Source organism: Mercenaria mercenaria, chromosome 1, assembly GCF_021730395.1.
Source record: "Mercenaria mercenaria strain notata chromosome 1, MADL_Memer_1, whole genome shotgun sequence".
Taxonomy (NCBI): domain Eukaryota; kingdom Metazoa; phylum Mollusca; class Bivalvia; order Venerida; family Veneridae; genus Mercenaria; species Mercenaria mercenaria.
Window position 1 is genome coordinate 110,538,126 of NC_069361.1, and position 20,637 is coordinate 110,558,762.

General features: G+C 35.4%; 1 protein-coding gene across 14 annotated transcripts in view; it reads left to right on the top strand.

The window, feature by feature from the left end:
* LOC123526658 (ral GTPase-activating protein subunit alpha-1-like) overlaps positions 1-20,637 on the top strand; it is a 172,620-nt gene that overhangs the window by 110,751 nt on the left and 41,232 nt on the right. For 12 of the 14 annotated variants that reach the window (XR_008366593.1, XR_008366594.1, XR_008366595.1 and 9 more), the window contains 13 exons: positions 32-163; positions 459-581; positions 1,085-1,143; positions 5,686-5,794; positions 6,765-6,875; positions 7,434-7,616; positions 8,128-8,352; positions 8,722-8,871; positions 9,994-10,047; positions 10,814-10,964; positions 11,601-11,761; positions 12,222-12,403; positions 13,612-13,629. Coding sequence is in view for 10 of the 14 variants with exons in the window: in XM_053520431.1 (XP_053376406.1) it covers positions 32-163; positions 459-581; positions 1,085-1,143; positions 5,686-5,794; positions 6,765-6,875; positions 7,434-7,616; positions 8,128-8,352; positions 8,722-8,871; positions 9,994-10,047; positions 10,814-10,964; positions 11,601-11,761; positions 12,222-12,403; positions 13,612-13,629 (1,658 nt within the window). In the remaining 4 variants the exon portion in view is untranslated. The remainder of the gene's footprint in view (positions 1-31; positions 164-458; positions 582-1,084; positions 1,144-5,685; positions 5,795-6,764; positions 6,876-7,433; positions 7,617-8,127; positions 8,353-8,721; positions 8,872-9,993; positions 10,048-10,813; positions 10,965-11,600; positions 11,762-12,221; positions 12,404-13,611; positions 13,630-20,637) is intronic. The other 2 variants (XR_008366596.1, XM_053520444.1) reach the window with 1 other exon arrangement.

Genomic DNA, 20,637 nt, shown 5'->3' on the forward strand with positions numbered 1-20,637 from the left:
TTTGATAAAATAAAAACATTTTTACTTTCAGGATGTGAAGAATGTGTTGGTGAAGTTTAGCAGTGCTAGAATATTCTCCACTTCCCTGCCTGGCAACAGTCTTCTCATTCTAGACTTTGTTAACGCCTGTGAATCTATTATTAACTCCATCGATATCAAAGAGGTACTACTTTTGGAAACATCAAATCTTTTAGTACATTTGGAAGTTAAAAAGCATTCTAAACAAAAAAGGATATGTCCTATTGAGAAATGTTACGGTTCCAGAACCCCATGGTCACTTGACGAGCGATATTTTTTTCTTGCAATACATGTATTTACAATGTTCTGTCTTGTTTCATCTCTCAGTTTGGTCAAATTTTCTTGTGAGTTGTTTGCTTAATTCTTTTTAAGTTCCATGGGGGAAAAAAAGAGTTTTATATAGCTGTATTAATTACTTTATATATTGTCTTTTTTTGCAGACACCACGAGTTGAGAGTTTGACAATTTTGGGATCCCTTGTTTGTTTTCCTAACCATTACAAGGACACACCTGTGCTTCATGTTGACATGGAGAGATCTAATATTAAAACTGATGTATTTAAGGTAACTTGTCCTGTTTAACTGGTGTATTTAAGGTAACTTGTCCTGTTTAACTGATGTATTTAAGGTAACTTGTCCTGTTTAACTGATGTATTTAAGGTAACTTGTCCTGTTTAACTGATGTATTTAAGCTGACTTGACTTGTTTTAAGCCATTCATTCACAAATAGAATGAAAGTATCCAGATAACACATACCATAGATAGAGAGAAAGTGTATTTTATTACATTAAGGAGGAAACCCCTGACCAGTGTTAGTGAAAGAATCTTTTAGATATTTTTTCCTTCATCTTTGTCAAATGCATTTACTACACATGGATACAGTTTAATTTTTCAGTGTTCTTTAAGGACCTAATAAACTGCAAACAATTGTTATTGATGAACTGTACCAACCCGTACTTTATGCACTAACAAAACTGTTTTTGGTAAAATTTTAAAAATACATTTTGTCGTGACATAGAGGAAATATATAAAAGACAAATTTTGATTTGATCCTTCTATATTTTCAGGACCATGTTGTGAATTTGTTATTGAAAGCAGGAAAGCGCGAGCCAGCTGGTCTGGCAAGGTAAGTGCTGAGAATATAATTTTACTGCTGTTAATGAAGTGTAGCAGAGGAAATACTTGAGTCAAATGTTGGTGTGTGAGTGTTTGGTAGTGTAGGTCCATGCACCTTCAGTAAGTAAAAGGATGGATTTGTCATTGTAGGTGCACAGGAATTTGATCATAAGATCACTTGTTAGATCACTCCTGAAAGGATATATAGAGTTCGTTATTGGTAGACAGGAACAGTATTATAAGCGGCAAGCCAAGTTCTGTTTCAATTACTATCCCCAGTTCTAGTAAAGTTATGGCCCCTTTTTTACTCAAAAGTACCCTGGTGTATTGATCATAAAATACAGGCAGATTTCAGTTTCACTTACAATCCATTAATTTTGGGCAGAGTTATGGCCCTTCCTGACAGACAGTTTTGCAAAATGTTAATGTTCATTTGATAACTTTTGAAAGAATGAATGGATTGAATTTGTTTGTGGTACACAGGTACTTGATTTTAAAATACTGACAGTAAGTTTAATTTTGGTATTAGTCCAGCATTTTTGATGGAGTTATGGCCCCTTTACAACTTAGAATTTGGTTGTCTGTTTGATAATGTGAATAGGTGAAAGGATTTATTTCATTATAGCCCCTTAAACCTTTTACATAATCATGTTTATCCAAAAATCAGTTTTTTAGCCCACCATCATCAGATGGTGGGCTATTCAAATCACTCTGCGTCCGTGGTCCGACGTCCTTCCGTCCGTCCGTCCGTCCGTCCTTCCGTTAACAATTTCTCGTTATCGCATCTCCTCAGAAACTACCAGGGGGATTTTGACCAAACTTTGTCAGAATGATGTATTGGTACTCTAGTTGTGTCCCTCTGAAAATCAGACTGGTTCAACAATTTTTTAGTGAGTTATGGCCCTTTGTTTATTTCTATAATTTACATAGATTTATATAGGGAAAAACTTTGAAAATCTTCTTGTCCAAAACCACAGAGCCTAGGGCTTTGATATTTGGTATGAAGCATCATCTAGTGGTCCTCTACCAAGATGATTCAAATTATTTCCCTTGGGTCAAATATGGCCCCACCCCGGGGGTCACATGGTTAATATAGACTTATATAGGGAAAAACTTTGAAAAACCTCTTGTTCAAAACCATAGGGCCTAGGGCTTTGATATTTTGTATGTGACACCATCTAGTGGTCTTCTACTAAGATTTTTCAAATTATCCCCCTAGGGTCAAATATGGCCCTGCCCCGGGGGTCACATGGTTTGCATAGACTTATATAGGGAAAAACTTTGAATATCTTCTTGCCCAAACCACAAAACCTAGGGCTTTGATATTTGTTATGTAGCATCATCTAGTGGTTCTCTACCAAGTTTGTTCAAATTATCCCCCTAGGGTCAAATATGGCCCCGCCCTGGGGGTCACATGGTTCATATAGACTTATATAGGGAAAAGCTTTTAAAATCTTCTTGTCAGTAACCTACAACATTCAAATTTGGACCACATGTATGGTTTTGAGTGGCAAGATGAACCTTGACACGAGTTGACCTTGGTATTGACCTAGTGACCTTCTTTCACATTTCTGTAGCTACAGCCTTCAGATTTGGACCACATGCATAGTTTTGAGCACTGAAAAAAACTTTGACCTTGACATTGACCTAGTGACCTACTTTCACATTTTTGAAGGTACAGGCTTCAAATTTGGACCACATGCATAGTTTTGTGTTCCGAAATGAAATTTGACCTTGATTTTGACCTAGTGACCTACTTTCACATTTCTCAAGCTACAGCCTTCAAATTTGGACCACATGCACAGTTTTGTGTACCGAAACAAACTTTGACCTTTACATTGACCTAGTGACCTACTTTCACATGTTTGAAGGTACAGGCTTCAAATTTGGACCATATGCATAGTTCTGTGTTTTGAAAAAAATTTGACCTTGATTTTGACCTAGTGACCTACTTTCACATTTCTCAAGCTACAGCCTTCAAATTTGGACCACTTGCATAGTTTTTTGTACCAAAATAAACTGTGACCTTAAGATTGACCTAGTGACCTACTTTCAAATTTCTCAAACTACAGCCTTCAAACTTGATGCACATGCATAGTTTTGTGTACAAAGAACTTTGTTCTTGAAATTGATCTAGTGACCTACCTTCACATTTCTCAAGCTACAACTTTCGAATTTGGACCACATGCACAGTGCTGTGTACGGAAATGAAATTTGACCTTGAGCTAGTCAGTAAGTCTTGAAATTTGGAACACTAAAAAATGGCACATTGGTGGGCGCCAAGATCACTCTGTGATCTCTTGTTACAGACATATAGCTGTAAAAAAGGTCTTTATTTCATACAGGAAGACAATGTTATAGCGATATTATTTGGTCTGAAAAAAAAAAAACAGCACAAAAAAACAACAACACAGTTCTCGTTATTTCAGTTTTCAGGAATACCTGCAATAAGATGGTAGGTGTTGTAATGGTTTATTTTTGCCCATGAGACTGCAGTCAGTACTGGTCTCAAGGTTATATCTTAGATTCTGTCTGCTTTTGGTCAGTTTCAAGAGTATTCTGAAAATATCCGATCAGATATTATGATTTAGGTAACTATTGATTTTAGATATGTTGAGAGTGATGAAATCAGTGAATTTTAGCTCACCTGAGCCAAAGAGTGATCCTTGGGTTGCCCCCTTTCAAAATTGTTCAAAGAATTTATTCCATGCAGAACTCTGGTTGCCATGGCAACCGAAAGGAAAAACTTTAAAAATCTTCTTGTCCAAAACCACAGGGCCTAGGGCTTTGATATATGTTGTGTAGCATCAGCTAGTGGTCCTCTGCTAAGATTCTTCGAATTATTCCCCCAGGGTCAAATATGACCCCGCCCTGGGGGTCACATGGTTTATACAGACATATAGGGAAAACTTGAAAATCTTCTTGTACAAAACCACACAGCCTAGGGCTTTGATATTTGGTATGTAGCATCATCTAGTGATCCTCTACCAAAATTGTTCAAATTATCCCCCTAGGGTCAAATATGGCCCTGGGGGTCCCAAGTTTTACATAGACTTATATTGGAAAAAAAGTTTAAAAATCTTCTTGTCTGAAACCACAAGACTTTTGCCTTTGATATTTGGTTTGTAGCATTGTCTTATGGTCCTGAACCAAAATTGTTCAAAATGTACCCCCGGGGTGAAAAGAGGCCCTGCCCTGGGGGTCCCAAGTATTATATAGACTTGTATAGGAAAAAAAACTTTAAAAATCTTGTCTAAAACCACAGGACCTAGGCTTTTGATATTTGGTATGATGCATTGCCTAATAGTCCTCTACCAAAATTCTTCAAATTATGCCCCTGGTGTTAAAAGGCCCTGCCCGGGGGTCACTTAGTTATTCTATGAGTTATATAGGAAAAAATACTTAAAAAATTATCTGATCCTATTTCCAAACTGTTTAATTATAATTACCTGATGACTTCAAGTAATATGATGTCACTTGACTGTGACCTTGACCTGCTGACCTACTTTCTTGCTTTTTAAGATGCAGCCTTGAAATTTGGATAAGATACACAGTTTTGCACACGGATCATAAAACTGAATTTCATTGACCGTGAATGTGACTTACTGACTTTCTTAATAGTTTAGCATCAGTTTGACATTTGAAAGATGTAGCTCATATTACTCAGGTGAGCGATCCAGGGTCATCATGACCCTCTTGCCAAGGATAAATTCACGTGAAGAAATAATTATTTGAGAAATCGATTGGTTTGATTTATATTATTCCTTAATGATTCTTATGTGCAGCATATTATTAATTTCTTATGGAGAGATATTGAATTCAGGAGATTTATTGATTTGATGTAAAACAAGCTTTATAATAACCTGTTGAGAGAACAAAATACCGAGAGCTTGAAGCACAGCTGTCTGCGATTATTGCATGTTTCAGGAAAAATAGTGTAATAGTTGAACAGTAGTCACTTGTGGAAATTCATTTGTTTCAGAAATTGAACTCCACTTTACAAGAACTTTGTAATGGCAGCTCTATTAAGTATTTAACTAAATTATTACATCCCCTTTCATTTGCATAGATACTATATTCAAAAGCATACCAACAATTTTAGAAATGAAATGCAGGTCACAGTAATCAATGTTGTGTTGGTGTGGCAATGTAAGGTAGAGTTCCTGCAAGGTCATTTTATGATACTAGAGACTTGTGAGGAGTTTTAAAGCTTTCCGTCTTGTAGTTGATGAAAAGTCTGCTTACCTTTAAAATCTTTTGGATGCTGGTGATGCCAGTGAAAGGGTGCTAACAACAGCACTTCTGTGTAAATGTTTCAGATAGTTCAGAAAAGTTTTATCAGATTAGGTTTTGTACTTGCAAGGGGTCTGGCATTATTACAGGGATGAAAGCATTGCAATAATTCTGTATTAGCAGCTGTAATTAATTACGATTATGTGTTAAAATAACAAGGCATGTTATGTTGATTTGGCAGTTTTAGATATGTACGAATTGTACTGTATGAAAGGAATTTTAGAATGATAACAGATTAATATAAAGGGTTATTTTACAGATGTATAGCAGTGAGCAGTTTGGGTATATTCCTATATGAGGAGATCACACATGGTACACTACACTCCAAGTTTGTTGAAGCTGTAAATGTCCTTCTAGGGGCTCTTGGGGTAAGTTCATAGATGTCTTAAATAATTGATTCACAGTTCAGTTTGGTATACTGAATGTATATCAAAGAACAGCAAGCAAACATGGGAAAGTTAGAAAACCTTTATCGAAACATTTTATTATGGATTATAAACAATTTCTTATATTGAAAGAATGTCTTTTTGTATGCAAGTTCAGTTCTTGCAGTATTACTGTTAAACATATGATGTGACAGCTGACCACTGACCTTAACAGAACTATGCAGATGTAACAAAGACATTTTCATATCCCCAAATTTATTGGTATGTATATTGGAGATGCATTTCTGACCATTTGTCCATCTGTCCGGCACTTTCATTCCATATCTTCTTAACCGCTAGGAAGGGTTCTCTGTGGCTGAGTGTTTAAGGTTGCTGACTTCAAATCACTTGCCCCTCATCGAAGTGGGTTCAAGCCTCATTTGGGGCATTGAATTCTTCATTTGAGAAAGCCATCCAGCTGGCATATGGAAGGTCTATAGTTCTACCAAGGTGCCCTCTTTTGATGAAATAATGCAGGGAGGGGTCTTCCTCCACCATCGAAGCTGGAAAGTTGCCATATGACCTATAATTGTGTTGGTGCGACGTTAAACCCAACAAAATAAATAAAATAACCACAAGGAAGGTTATCATAAAACTTGTATCAGTTGTTAATGCCATCAAGATTACATCAGTGCATACAACCGAAGTCACTAGATCCAAGGTCAAGGTCACACTTTGAAGTCAAATGTCAAACAGCTTATTTTTATTTACTCTCCATATTGTCTAAACTGATTGGAAAGATTCATAAAGTCAGCATCATTTGTTAACCTCATATGGACGACATGCAGAGTGCACTGCTCCGGTCATAAGATCCAAAGTCAAGGTCACACTTGAGGTCAAAGATCAAAAGTTAACTTCTTTACTTTGATTCAGATAATGCTCTAAATTAAATTAGAAAATTTCCATTATACAGTGCAAAGATAGAAGTGTTGCCAAGACATCATCAGATATGTTAGCCTTACTATGTGACCATGTTGACAAGTTCCTAGATTTTCATCCTGATTTACCAACAAGAATTGTAAATGTGAGTATATTTCTGTGTTTAGAAAAAGACTGTCTAGTTTAATTGTTGTTACAATTTACTTAAAGTAAGTGGAACAGTAACCTGTAACAAGCAGTTAATGCTGTTGCTGCACCAATATGTAGAAAACATCTAAAATTTATTTGAAAGTTCTCTTGTGCAACATTCCTCTTGATATATTTGTGGATGCAGACTTTGCTAATGCATCTATTCAGGATTTGCCACAGACACATTTCCTGAATTAAATGAATGCAGATTTAAACTGGATTTGTCCACAGATAACTAGGAATTGTATAGATAATGATGCTGGGAAAACATACAGCTCTGTTTTCCAAGTAAAATTACTAGTTCTACAGGTGGCGACAGAACCTTTTAATGCTTTTGTGAAACTTATTGTCATAGGAAATGCAGCAGACACCCTGATCAGTTATTTTAAGTGTAATATGAAGAAAAATTTTACTTACTGTCAGGTAGTTTAGGTGCACATGTATGCACTGTATGCTTTATCATGGACTTTTGGTCATTGCTGTCCTAAATAATGCTTCACTGCTTAATTTCCAGGTGATGTGTAGCACCATCTGTATGTTAATACCAACCAACAAAAACCAGACCGTGTCGGAGGAAGAGAAGAGACCAATTGTTTCTATGATACACTGTGTAGTGGAATGGTGTCTGAAAATCCCTATTCACTCACTGCTTGAGACCTCAGAGTTTGACAAGGGGTGTTTACGTAATGTGTTTGAAGTAAGTATAGGAGACTAGATTTAAAGTAATGTTTAACTGTTTGGAGGTTGAGTTATAGTACTTGTGCATGTATTTACAGGATTTCATTACCTTTAAGAAAACCATCTGTTAGGTCACAATTTTGAATTCATATATGAATTTTTGAAACATGTCATTTATATGTAGTGTGCTGTTTTATTGACACGTGCTACTATGTATATGGATTTTCTACAGAAGAGAAGTGAAATGACTTCTGTTTAGTAACACATTTCACTTTCTTTCCCAATGATAACCAGAGATAGATAGTGAACATTTCTTGTGCATATTTCAATACAAAATTTTGGTGTTTAGTTGATATACTGTTAATTAGAATTATGTCTTTAATTGTCTATGAAATTGTTGAAGCCGGTAATTGAAATATGTATTATTGTTCATTCATTGTTCATATGAAAATAATAATGTTCCTTAAAGGGATGAATGTATAGTAATAAACTTTGTAAAGGATATGTTTAGAGTTAAAAATTTCTTTCAGATGTTGAATGTAGCTGTATGTGGCCACACAGCAACATCATATGAAACTTCAAGCCGCTGTGTTGCCAGTCTGTGGCAGGATACAGAGTTTGAGAACCTTCGTAATGTTACCATGACAACCTACAGGTCTGACTCAACCAGTAGTACATCAAGTACTGATAGAAGTAAACAGAGCTCTCAGGATAAGAAACAGGACAGCGATCCTGTAAAGCTTGCTGCCAGACTGGTATGTTTTAAAGTATTAATATGTGAGGATTAAAAGACTTTAGAAGAGAAATTGATTCATTAATAGTCTAGTATGTGTCTTATTTGATAATATTTTTGGTTTAACCCTGTCCTTTGTATTTTTTTGGAAAATTATAGGTAGTATCATCTGCATTCAATAAATAGTTTTTCAGTGGTTCAGATATAGTAAGTGCTGTTTATTACTTAAACAGATTTTGAATGGATGTTTACACCCTGAATTATGAATTGGTGAGAAAATAAAACTAAACTTTATAGTGGGAAAATAATTTTGGAGATAAGGATGTTTGTCAACAGCATATAAGTAATATTGAAACAAGTAATAAATGACATAATAAAGTTGTATGTTTAGATGATGAATCACCTGGTGAATTATCTGTGTCATTTTCCAATGGGAGTTGGAGCATCAAGACTGAGCAGCGCAGTGTCAGAGTTCCAGGATATGCCAGACATCAGTTTAGATGATCTGAAGTCAGAAATCTTTACTGCTCCTAATGTGCAAGTAAGCATGTACATGCTGGTCAAAACAGATAAATGTGAAGTTTAATATTAAAGTGAATAATAAAAATTTGTCTCGTGTTGATTTTGTGTAAGCTGATATTGTAAACTATTGAAATACAGTCACAACAGTTACTGAAGCGGCAGCCAGGTTTACGTTATTTTTCAAGGGTTTCATTATATAGATAACAAAATGAAAAGTTGTTCTGCATGATTATTGGGAAAACTTATTATAGATTTGAGGGCTATTTATGTGGGGAGTGTATTCATTGTGATGTTACATGGGTATTATTAAGAATTTCTAAACACTGCAGCATTGGAATTTTATATAGTGATATGCAAATCAGGTATAATAGATTAATTTCTTTCATTATTCCCTTACATTTATGTTGGGTGCATATAAGGTTACTGCTGACCATATATCCGTCCGTCAGCTGTACGTACTTCTGCTTGTACATCCCGAAATCTTGAGTGTCCAACTCTTCCCACACTGTTGGTCTGATTTGCTTCAAACTTTCACAGATGAACAACTGACCATAAATGAAGGATTTTTTCCTGTGACTATTTTTACTGCAGTTATGAACCTTCGATAGTTTTGCTATATAGAATATAGAGAACAATCTTGTGTGTCAAACACTAGTGAAAGGTTATGCTTGAAAATTTCACAGACAGGACTTTCATGTGAAGATGACCAAATAATGGACTTTTTTCTGTGGCTAATTTTTCTAGAATTATGACCCTTCCTTTTTTTCTCAAAGTAGGCCTAGTGAAGAAATTTTGTGTGCTCAACTCATACACTTTGAAGGAATGTATTCAGATACACAACCTTATCTGAATACATTCTGTTTCAAACTTCTAGTCGAACATCCTAAATGTGAGGATGGTTTTTACTAAAAACTTTGCTATTTAGAGGATGGCACAGTATGTGGGGGCATCTGTGTTCAATGGACACAATTCTAGTTTCTTCTCATTCATTAAGTGCTGTGATTCTGCTTTGTAAAATGTTTGGGTTTGTATTTTATATGCATGACTAGCTAAAGATTCATGTTTTTCCTATTTAAGATAAATCTTTCAAACTGTAGTTTAAGCCTCTACATAAAACATTGTTTAAATGTTTCCATTTCAGTTCTTTGTCTTGAACCAGAGGACATTGATTTCCTTTATCGAGTTACCTGCATTGGTAGGAATTACAGATTTTCATACGTGCTTTTCATTATCTTTTGAAGTTATACATGTGTGTGTGTACGTGTGTGTGTGTGTTTGGGTTTAACTTAACGTCTTTTTCAGCAATTTTTCAGTCATATAAACGACGGTGTCTACTTGTCACAGTGAGCACAATGCCCAACTTCATAGTGCTGCCTCACTGGAATATCACGCCGTAGACACGTGACATGATACCCCACCCAGTCACATTATACTGACACCGGGCAGACCAGTCCTAGTACTATCCTCTTAATGCTGAGCGCCAAGCGAGGAAGCTACTAGTACCATTTTTTACGTCTTTGGTATGACGAGGCCAGGGATTGAACCCATGACCTCCAACACTCGAAGCGGACGCTTTACCGCTAGGCTACCGAGGCGGTTACTGGAAGTTATACATGAGTCTTATTAAAATTGTTCCTATTTCCTGTTTAAGAGTTGTAGAATGGTTTGTCAGAACAAAACAAATAAGATTAACTATAAGAAACACTGTTTGTTATATTATCAACTTTAATAATGCCAAAATTCTTTATGAAAATTATATGATATAAAGGACAGGATATGGCAGGGCTGTATACTTACTTGAAAATGAGGCTAAGGACTTATTAAGATAATTGTAACATACCTGGAAATCTTTACATGGAGTTTGTTACATGAAATACACAGTGAAGGAGTATTGTGACATAGTGAAATAAATTCAGACAGTTCATAGCAAAAGATGTGAGCATGACAATATTATTTTTCAGACTGGTCAACCAGGGGGTGGAGTTACAGCAGGATTGACAACAGCCCACACTGTATGTAGAGTAGTACTGAGAGATTTGACAGGGAAATATTGCTGGGAGAGTTCTGTATTGTATGGCCCACCCTGGTGTCCTAAGGGATCATATTTTGAAAGTGAGTAGATTTGATAAAATTTACCCAAAAAAATGTCTTTGTAAAGGTGTTCCTATTGGTCTATATTGAAAGGTACTAAATCTGATTTCCTTTTCTTGTTACATTTAGTCTTTAGGAGATTGTCTCAACAAAATGCCATCTTTTTTTGTGTAAGAAAAAAAGACATCCAAGATTTCTTTGAAGTGAGTGAGGTTATAAAATTATATTCAGGCATAATTTTAAAGAGAGATATTTAACTTTTAGATATGTAGAGCGCCTGGAACTAAATGTTCTATGAGTAGTAAACTGAAATGCACATCTTCAGGTAGAGATATATTTATTAAAAAATTGACTAGCAATGGATGGGCAAAGTGTAAGTGATACGATAAGATAGTGAAGAAAATTTATAGCGTTTTATCTCGCACTGGTTTAGTAGACATTACTGAAGACCACAATCTCTTGAATATCACACGCCAGGTCATAAAGCCATCAGAGTGCACACTTGTTACAGAGCTACTGCACGTTGAAGATGTTGACTATAGTTCCAAGCAATCAGTGAGTCTATTATAGTTATATTTTATCAGGAGACATTGAATTACATGACCATATTGAATACATTAGAATAATTTGTACTAAGCAGTTGAAATATAATTGTAGATGCTAAAGCACTGCATGGTCTGAGTAAAGGAGTGGACACAGAACCACTAATACAACAAGAGGAAGCGGAGCAGGTTAAAACTGTTGTTAAAAGACAACGAACAACATCTGAGTTACCACTGTTTGAAAATACAGCAGAACAGCATGATAATTTGTTTGATGTAAGTAATTCTTTATAGCAAATCTAACAACACATCTGTTAGCTTGGAGCCTCCGCAGCAGAGTGGTTGAGGTTGCCAACTTCAGATCACTTGCCCTTATCGATGTGGGTTCGAGCCTTACTCAGGGCTTTGAATTCTTCCAGTATTGAAGTCATCCAGCTGGATTACAGAAGGTCAGTGGTTCTACCAAGGTACCCTGCCGTGATGAAATAATGCATAGAGGGGCACCTGTGGTTTTCTTCCACCATCAAAGCTGGAAAGTTGCCATATGACCTAAATTGTGTTGTTGTGATGTTAAATGCAACAAAACAAACAATTTGTTAGCTCAACTATTTAAATTTTTTTAACCAGGTTTTTAAAAGTTGAAAAAGTTTAACTATTGTATGTACCTGTGCAAAGATTGTGTTCAGAGGGGTGTTATCTTCTATAGTTTTAGTTTGACTTTTGCTGATATTTTCAGTTGCTAGGTTATATTGGAAACACTAGTCCAGAATGTTTGCTGCAGCCTGGTGTACCTGTGAATATTGAAGGACCAATACCTGAAGATCTGAATGAAAATGCTGAATCAGTGATGAAAGAAATGGTCTTAAACCAGAAAGAGGCAGAGCTAGAATACTTCAATAAACACAAGAATGATGCAAAGTAAGTTTTGAATAACTTGAAAGAAAATTGATAATCATTTATTCTATTTTAGACAAGTGTAATATTATAGATGAAGCAGATTTAGTCAGTTTCCAAGATGTTTCGGCTATGCAGTGTCTGAGCATGAGTCCTGATTCTGTTTCAGTATAGAATTTGTGCATTATGATTAGCATGTCCTTACCCTACCTTTCAAACTAACTTTGACCTGTGATGCAAGTGATTGATACAGATGCTTTATAAGCATGTAATATTCATGTACTTCAAAGATTATTTAAATATATCATATTTTTTTTTTTCTGTTCTAGGAAAAGAAATGTTATGAAAGTTTGCCATGTAATTCATCTATTGCATGGAAAGATGTCTTGATTATAAGTGTTTATATTCTAAATTGTGAGTCCGTTGTGAAATAAGTTTGGGTTGTTGTTATAAATAAAAGGCTTTTGTCTTACTTAAAGAAAACTTAGAAAATTTCAAAAAATTTGATTCTGCTTAAACACATGAAATGAGTTTTTAGTGAAGGTACTTTGAAATCATTTATTTTTATGGGCTTTGATTTTGTGGTTTGGGATAAAAATGGCTGTTTTATGGGGATATAATTTTGTTGATAACAGCTTTTAAAGATAAAGTGAATGGGAATTCTTTGTTAGTTAGTTGGGATTTAATTTAGTTAATTGATCTAACCGCAAAATCTGTGAAAATTAGTCCACAAGAACATTAAAGCAACATTTCATAATTGGGCTGATATTTTATATTGAAATTTATGAAATACAATATCAGTCTTATACGGAATATCCAGTATACTTGCTGATACTTCCAAAACATTTTCATATACTGCTATTCAATATGTAAACTCTTCAACTCTGGGTATTTCCACTTTGATTTGGTCGTGTCAAAATAGCAGTGGTCCAGTTACATTTTAGTCAATATTTGCATGTTTTCAGTAAAATAAAATGTTTGAGGTGCTTGTTTACAATGGTTGCTACTTTATAATAATTTATTTATACTACGAAGTGTTGCTTTGATTATTTCACAGTATCGTGTTGGAGAAAAAAACTGAAATTCAGAAACAATTTTTTTTTTAATGTAACAACATTCCAATTTATTTCTATGACAATCATACACTTTATTTTGTATCATATAACAAATGATATGATGTTGAGGTATTTCTAATAATATATATATATGGTTTTATCTTGATGCCTGCTCAGACGTATGGATGATATTCAGTAAGTGTTGTGTATTACTCAGACATATCTAACTTTCTATTGCTTCTGTTCAGTGGTAATCTAGAACCTGGATAACGGACAACTTCAATTTTTGTCACATATTTTCTCTTTCTTCAAGTCCAAAATACAGAGATTTTTTAAAAGAGGTTTATACTTTCATAATGAGTTGGCATGTCTTTGTTATTGTTAGAAGTGTTGCAGTAGAAAGCCATCCTAATTTAACTTGGTCTTTAATTAATGTGACAAGATTTGTCATTTTCTGCCAGACCTTTGTCAGTTTGTCAGCAGAAAGATTTGATGCTTCAGTTCCTCGGGGAAACTAAAAACACACTCTCTTTTGAGTTAAATATTGCCTTTTGTCATTTTTAGCTCGACTATTCGAAGAATAGTCTAGCTATTCTACTCACCCTGGCGTCGGCGTCGGCGTCACACCTTGGTTAAGTTTTTGCATGCAAGTACATACAGCCATCAATGAAAGGCATATAGCTTTGAAACTTATTTCTTCTTTTTCTATGTCAGTTACCAACCTCTCTGGGTCAAGTCCCATAACTCTGACATGTATTTTGAGCAAATTATGCCCCCTTTTGGACTTAGAAAATTTTGGTTAAAGTTTTACATGCAAGTTACTATCTCCAAAACTAATGCAGATATTGGTTTGAAACTTCACATGTGTCTTCGGGGTTATAAAACTAGTTGATAGCAGCAAGTCCCATAACTCTGACTTTCATTTTGGCCAAATTATGCCCCCTTTTAGACTTAGAAAATTCTGGTTAAAGTTTTGCGTGCAAGTATATACAACTATTTCTAAAAGGCATATAGATTTGAAACTTATTTTTTCTTTTTCTAAATCAATTACCAACCTCACTGGGTCAAGACCCATAACTCTGACATGTATTTTGAGCAAATTATGCCCCCTTTTAGACTTAGAAAATTTTGGTTAAAGTTTTACATGCAAGTTACTATCTCCAAAACTAATGCAGATATTGATTTGAAACTTCACATGTGTCTTCAGGGTTATAACACTAGTTGATAGCAGCAAGTCCCATAACTCTGACTTTCATTTTGGCCAAATTATGCCCCCTTTTGGACTTAGAAAATTCTGGTTAAAGTTTTGTGTGCAAGTACATAAACTATTTCTAAAAGGCATATAGATTTAAAACTTATTTTTTCTTTTTCTAGATCAATTACCAACCTCACTGGGTCAAGTCCCATAACTCTGACATGTTTTTTGAGCAAATTATGCCCCCTTTTAGACTTAGAAAATTTTGGTTGAAGTTTTACATGCAAGTTATTATCTCCAAAACTAATGCAGATATTGATTTGAAACTTCACATGTGTCTTCGGGGTTATAAAACTAGTTGATAGGATCAAGTCCCATAACTCTGACCTTCATTTTTGCCAAATTATGCCCCCTTTTGGACTTAGCAAATTCTGGTTAAAGTTTTGCGTGCAAGTACATACAGCTATTACTAAAAGGCATATAGATTTGAAACTTATTTTTTCTTTTTCTAGATCAATTACTTACCTCACTGGATCAAGTCCCATAACTCTGGCATGTATTTTGGGCAAATTATGCCCCCTTTTGGACTTTGTTAATTCTGGTTAAAGTTTTACATGCAAGTTATTATCTCCAAAACTAATGCAGATATTGAATTGAAACTTCTCATGTGCCTTCGGGGTTATAAAACTAGTTGATAGCAGCAAGTCCCATAACTGATATGCATTTTGGTCAAATTATTCCCCCTTTTGAACTTAAAACTCTTTTGATATTTAACTTTTTTGGGTAATATTTTCCTGTTTCTGGGTCAATATTTCGAATAGTCGAGCTTGGCTGTCTTACGGACAGCTCTTGTCTAAAATATGTTCTGCCACACAGTGCAATGAACACTGGAAATTTCTTTTTTCATTTGGGGGAAAAATGCAATGGAATATTTCATTCTTTATGTTATATTTGTATTTGTATACATTACAAGATGGAGAAATCTCTGTATTTTTGGCAGAATGCTGTGACATTATATTTCATGACTTATAATTTGTTATGTGTAGTGTTTTCTATGTTTACTCAACTAGTGATTTAACTTCATACCACCATGCATTATGTAGATTGGTTTTCACCTTTAGCCTGCTGGCACCAAGTGATTCTGCCTTTGCAACCAGTGCAGACCAGGATCAGCCTGCACATGGTCTGCACTGTTAGCTATTCAGTCAGTAAATTTTCAGTAAACACCCCTTTGAATAATAAATGGTACTGCCCAAATTGAGTGATGGACCAATCTATTTTAGAAATCTAGCAAGCTAAAGGTTTTAAAAGTAATACAAGGGCCAGGATAGATTTACACATTTATTTCTAGTTCCAAGCAATTATATAGTGAATATTATGCTGTAAACCATTTAGCATACCAGTAGTTTAAAGAGATAGTGGAAAATGCTAGTATTTTAAAAAGGGGTGTATTTTGATATATAGTCATATAATACTACATAAGCTTCAGATTTAATTAAGATTGGTTAATATTTTCTTCAAAGAAATACTAACATTTTTACTCATTTGAAGCGAAATTTATGTCAGTTTCAGTTAAAAGTCTTGTGATGCAGTATGAAGAACATGACAAACATTTTAATGTATAGATGTTGTGAATAGCTTCTGATTGCCCCTAATTTGTTTGGATACCATTGCCTATTACCATGGTATGATGACTGTGGGCAATGAGGGTTTGAAAAAGGACAGTACATCTGAAGTCATATGTTTCATCTCAACTCAGATTTTATTATGAGGGGGAAAATTCTCACTTAATTTTATTCTTACAGAATAGGTACAGGATCCAGGAACACTAGCATTACTTATCTGAAATACAAGTTAATTAAACCAGTATCAACATACGAAAATTGAAAACAAATGTAAACGTTAGTGGTTCTGCCAAAACACATCTTGCTGAAGAAAAAGGAAGTTTAAAGTACATGCTGCACCATTTACTCATTTGGAATAAATGTATACAAATCATTAACTGTTATACATGCTGTAGACTTTTAGTTAAACTGATACCGTATGTTTCATTTTCTGTAATAATAAATTCATTTTCTAATACAAAATGAACATTGTTTTCTTTAACAGAAATAATATCTGGTGTGTTTTATATTATCAATTGTGAGTCAGTATGTTTGCAATATTTTGTTGCATGACGATTTTCTAACACAAGACTGCTTTCACAATTTTCAGAACAGTCTATCAGAAATACATTGTGTGTCTTTTCTGTTCAATTGAGTGTGTGTAATATTATTATCTTAATTAGTATAAACCTTCCATTATTACAGAGCACCTCACAAATTAACCAATAAAGATAACTTTGATAATGGCATTGGCAAATGGATCTGTTTGTGATGACCATTTTTAGCTCACCTGAGCCAAAGGCTCATGGTAAGCATTTGTGACAGCTCAATGTACGTCGTGCGTCTGTCAACATTTTCTAAAAAAATCTTCTTGAAAACTATTGGGCAGAATTGCACCAAACTTCACAGGAATGATCCTTGGGTGGCCCCCTTTCAAAATTGTTCAAAGAATTGAATTCCATTCAGAACTGGTTGCCATGGCAATCGAAAGGAAAAACTTTAAAAATCTTCTTGTCCAAAACAGCAAGGTGTAGAGCCTTGATATTTGGTGTTTGGCATCATCTAATGGTCTTCTATGAAGATTTTTTATCCCCCCGCCAAAGGAGAAGGGGATATTAGAAATGCTCTCCGTCCATCCATGTGTGCGTGCGTGGGTGCGTCCGCAACGATCTTTGTCCGGAGCATAACTCCAAAAGTACTGGAGGGATTTTCTTCAAACTTCATACACTGATAGAACACATTGGGAGGAAGTGCAGTGTGCAAGAACAATAACTCTACCTTGCCTATTTTTTGAGTTATTCCCCTTTATCATATTTTCTTAAAAAAAAAATTGTCCGGAGCATTTCTTCTTCATGCATAGAGGGATTTTGATATAACTTGGCACAAATGTTCACCACCACGAGACAGAATGTCATGCGCAAGATCCAGGTCCCTAGGTCTAAGGTCAGGGTCACACTGAGAGGTCAAAGGTCAGATACAAGAATGACATTGTCCGAAGCATTTCTTCTTCATGCATGGAGGGATTTTGATGTAACTTGGCACAATTATACACCATCATGAGACGAAGTGTCATGCGCAGTTCCCTTCTTTAGAATTACCTCCCTTTGTTGTTACTTTAAATAGCTTTTATTGTAACTTTTTCATTACTAGTCGTAGGGAAAAATCAACACAATTTTTCTGTAGTACAACATGCATGCTGCATCCAATTTTGAGGTGTATTTTGACCAATCTCTACCTGGTAAAGGTTTTTTTGTGGATTTGCAATTTTTTTTTTTTTTTTTTTTTTTTAAGATTAACTTCCCTTAGTTGTTACTATAAATAACTTATATTGTAACATTTTTTATAATTGACCGTAGGGAAAAAACAAGACCACTTTTCTGTTGTACAACATGGATGTTACTTTCCAATTTTACGTGTATTTTAAGATATCTACCTGGTAAGGAGTTTTTTGTGGACTTAGAAAAACAAAAGACTTACAATGATTACTAAACAACCACAAAATTAAAATTCCATTTGCAAATACAGCTGCTAGACTAAAGAAATTTGCTGTGACGGGCATATATTGTGACATTCTGGCACTCGTGTTCCCTGTTAGCTTTCCATTCCTTCTTTTTACAGTAGCCATATAGAAAAACATCATAGCTATACTGTTCATGAAAATTAATAAAATTTAGCAGTAAACCACCTCACCACTGACTTATTCTTTCTTTCACATCTTTAAAACCCCTGATGCGGACCACAACTAAATGGTTCTTCAAAGCTTTCCCCAAAATTAATACTTTCAGACACTAACTTGCCAGGAACTTTAGCCTTCAATTATAATATGCCCGGCGGGGGGATTGGCCATGTCTAACATGGCTCTTGTTCAAATTGTGCCCCTGGGGTGAAAAGAGGCCCTGCCCCGCTGGTCACAAGTTTTACATAGACTTATATAGGAAAAAATCTTCTCGTCTAAAACCACAAGACGTACTAGGCCTTTGATATTTGGTATGTAGCATTGCCTTGTGATCCTCTACCAAAATTGTTCAAATTATAACCCTGGGGTGAAAAGAGGCCCTGCCCTGGGGGTCCCAAATTTAACATAGATTTATATAGGGGTTGGGGGGGGGGGGAAATCTTGTCTGGAAGTTCAAGACCTAGGCCTTTGATATTTGGTATGTAGCATTGCCTAGTGGATCTCTAACAAGATTATTCAAATTATGCCTCTGGGGTGATAAAGAGGCCCTGCCCTGGGGGTCACTTGTTATATGAGTTATATAGGAATAAATACTTCAAAAATTATCAGATCATATTTCCTAGACAGTTTAATTATAATTACCTGATGACCCCAAGTGATTAGGGGTCTCTTGACTGTGACCTTGACCTACTGACCTACTTTCTTGTTTTTTAAGATACAGCCTTGAAATTTGTATGACATGTACAGTTTTGCACACCATTCTTAAAACTGACTTTCAGTGACCATGTGGCTCATATTACTCAGGTGGGCGATTCAGGGTCATCATGACCCTCTTGTTACTGGTTATTGGCATGTTTTGTAAGGATCTGTAGTCTGGAAAGGTTAGCAGATGTGTAAATTAAGGCATACTATTCTTAAAACTATGCTTGTTAGGAACTGAACCCAGTATGCTGGAATTCTGTTTTGGAAGGTTTATTATGTCTCCCACCACACAGTGGTGTGGGAGAGTTATTGATTTACTCCAGTCTGTGTGTGTGTGTGTGTGTGTGTGTCTGTCTGTCACAAGGCTTGTCCGCACTCTAAGTCGAACATTTCTCATCGGATCATAACCAAACTTGAACAAAATGTGTTTGACCATAAGACCTCGGCCAAGTTGGATAACTAGCCAAATCCGCTTAGGCACTTTTCAATTATGGCCCTTGAATTACTGATTGGATCCATTCGTCTAGACCATCCAGAGAAACTAGTCATTTTTAGCTCGACTATTCGAAGAATAGTCTAGCTATTCTACTCACCCTGGCGTCGGCGTCGGCGTCGGCGTCACACCTTGGTTAAGTTTTTGCATGCAAGTACATACACCCATCAATTAAAGGCATATAGCTTTGAAACTTATTTTATCTTTTTCTAGGTCAATTACCAACCTCTCTGGGTCAAGTCCCATAACTCTGACATGTATTTTGAGCAAATTATGCCCCCTTTTGGACTTAGAAAATTTTGGTTAAAGTTTTACATGCAAGTTACTATCTCCAAAACTAATGCAGATATTGATTTGAAACTTCACATGTGTCTTCGGGGTTATAAAACTAGTTGATAGCAGCAAGTCCCATAACTCTGACCTTCATTTTGGCCAAATTATGCCCCCTTTTGGACTTAGAAAATTCTGGTTAAAGTTTTGCGTGCAAGTACATACAGCTATTTCTAAAAGGCATATAGATTTGAAACTTACTTTTTCTTTCTCTAGATCAATTACCAACCTCACTGGGTCAAGACCCATAACTCTGACATGTTTTTTGAGCAAATTATGCCCCCTTTTAGACTTAGAAAATTTTGGTTAAAGTTTTACATGCAAGTTATTATCTCCAAAACTAATGCAGATATTGATTTGAAACTTCACATGTATCTTCGGGGTTATAAAACTAGTTGATAGCAGCAAGTCCCATAACTCTGACCTTCATTTTGGCCAAATTATGCCCCCTTTTGGACTTAGCAAATTCTGGTTAAAGTTTTGCATGCAAGTACATACAGCTATTTCTAAAAGGCATATAGATTTGAAACTTATTTTTGAGTCGGCTAAACGATGTAATCGTTTTGACGAGTCCTTGCTATCCAGCGATTCTCTAAGTCTAAATGGACCAAATAACACAGTGAAGCGATGTAGTTCCATTAGATTTCTCAAACTTCAAACAGTTCACTGCAAGAATGAAGTTAAGTTGCGTGAATTCCCTTTG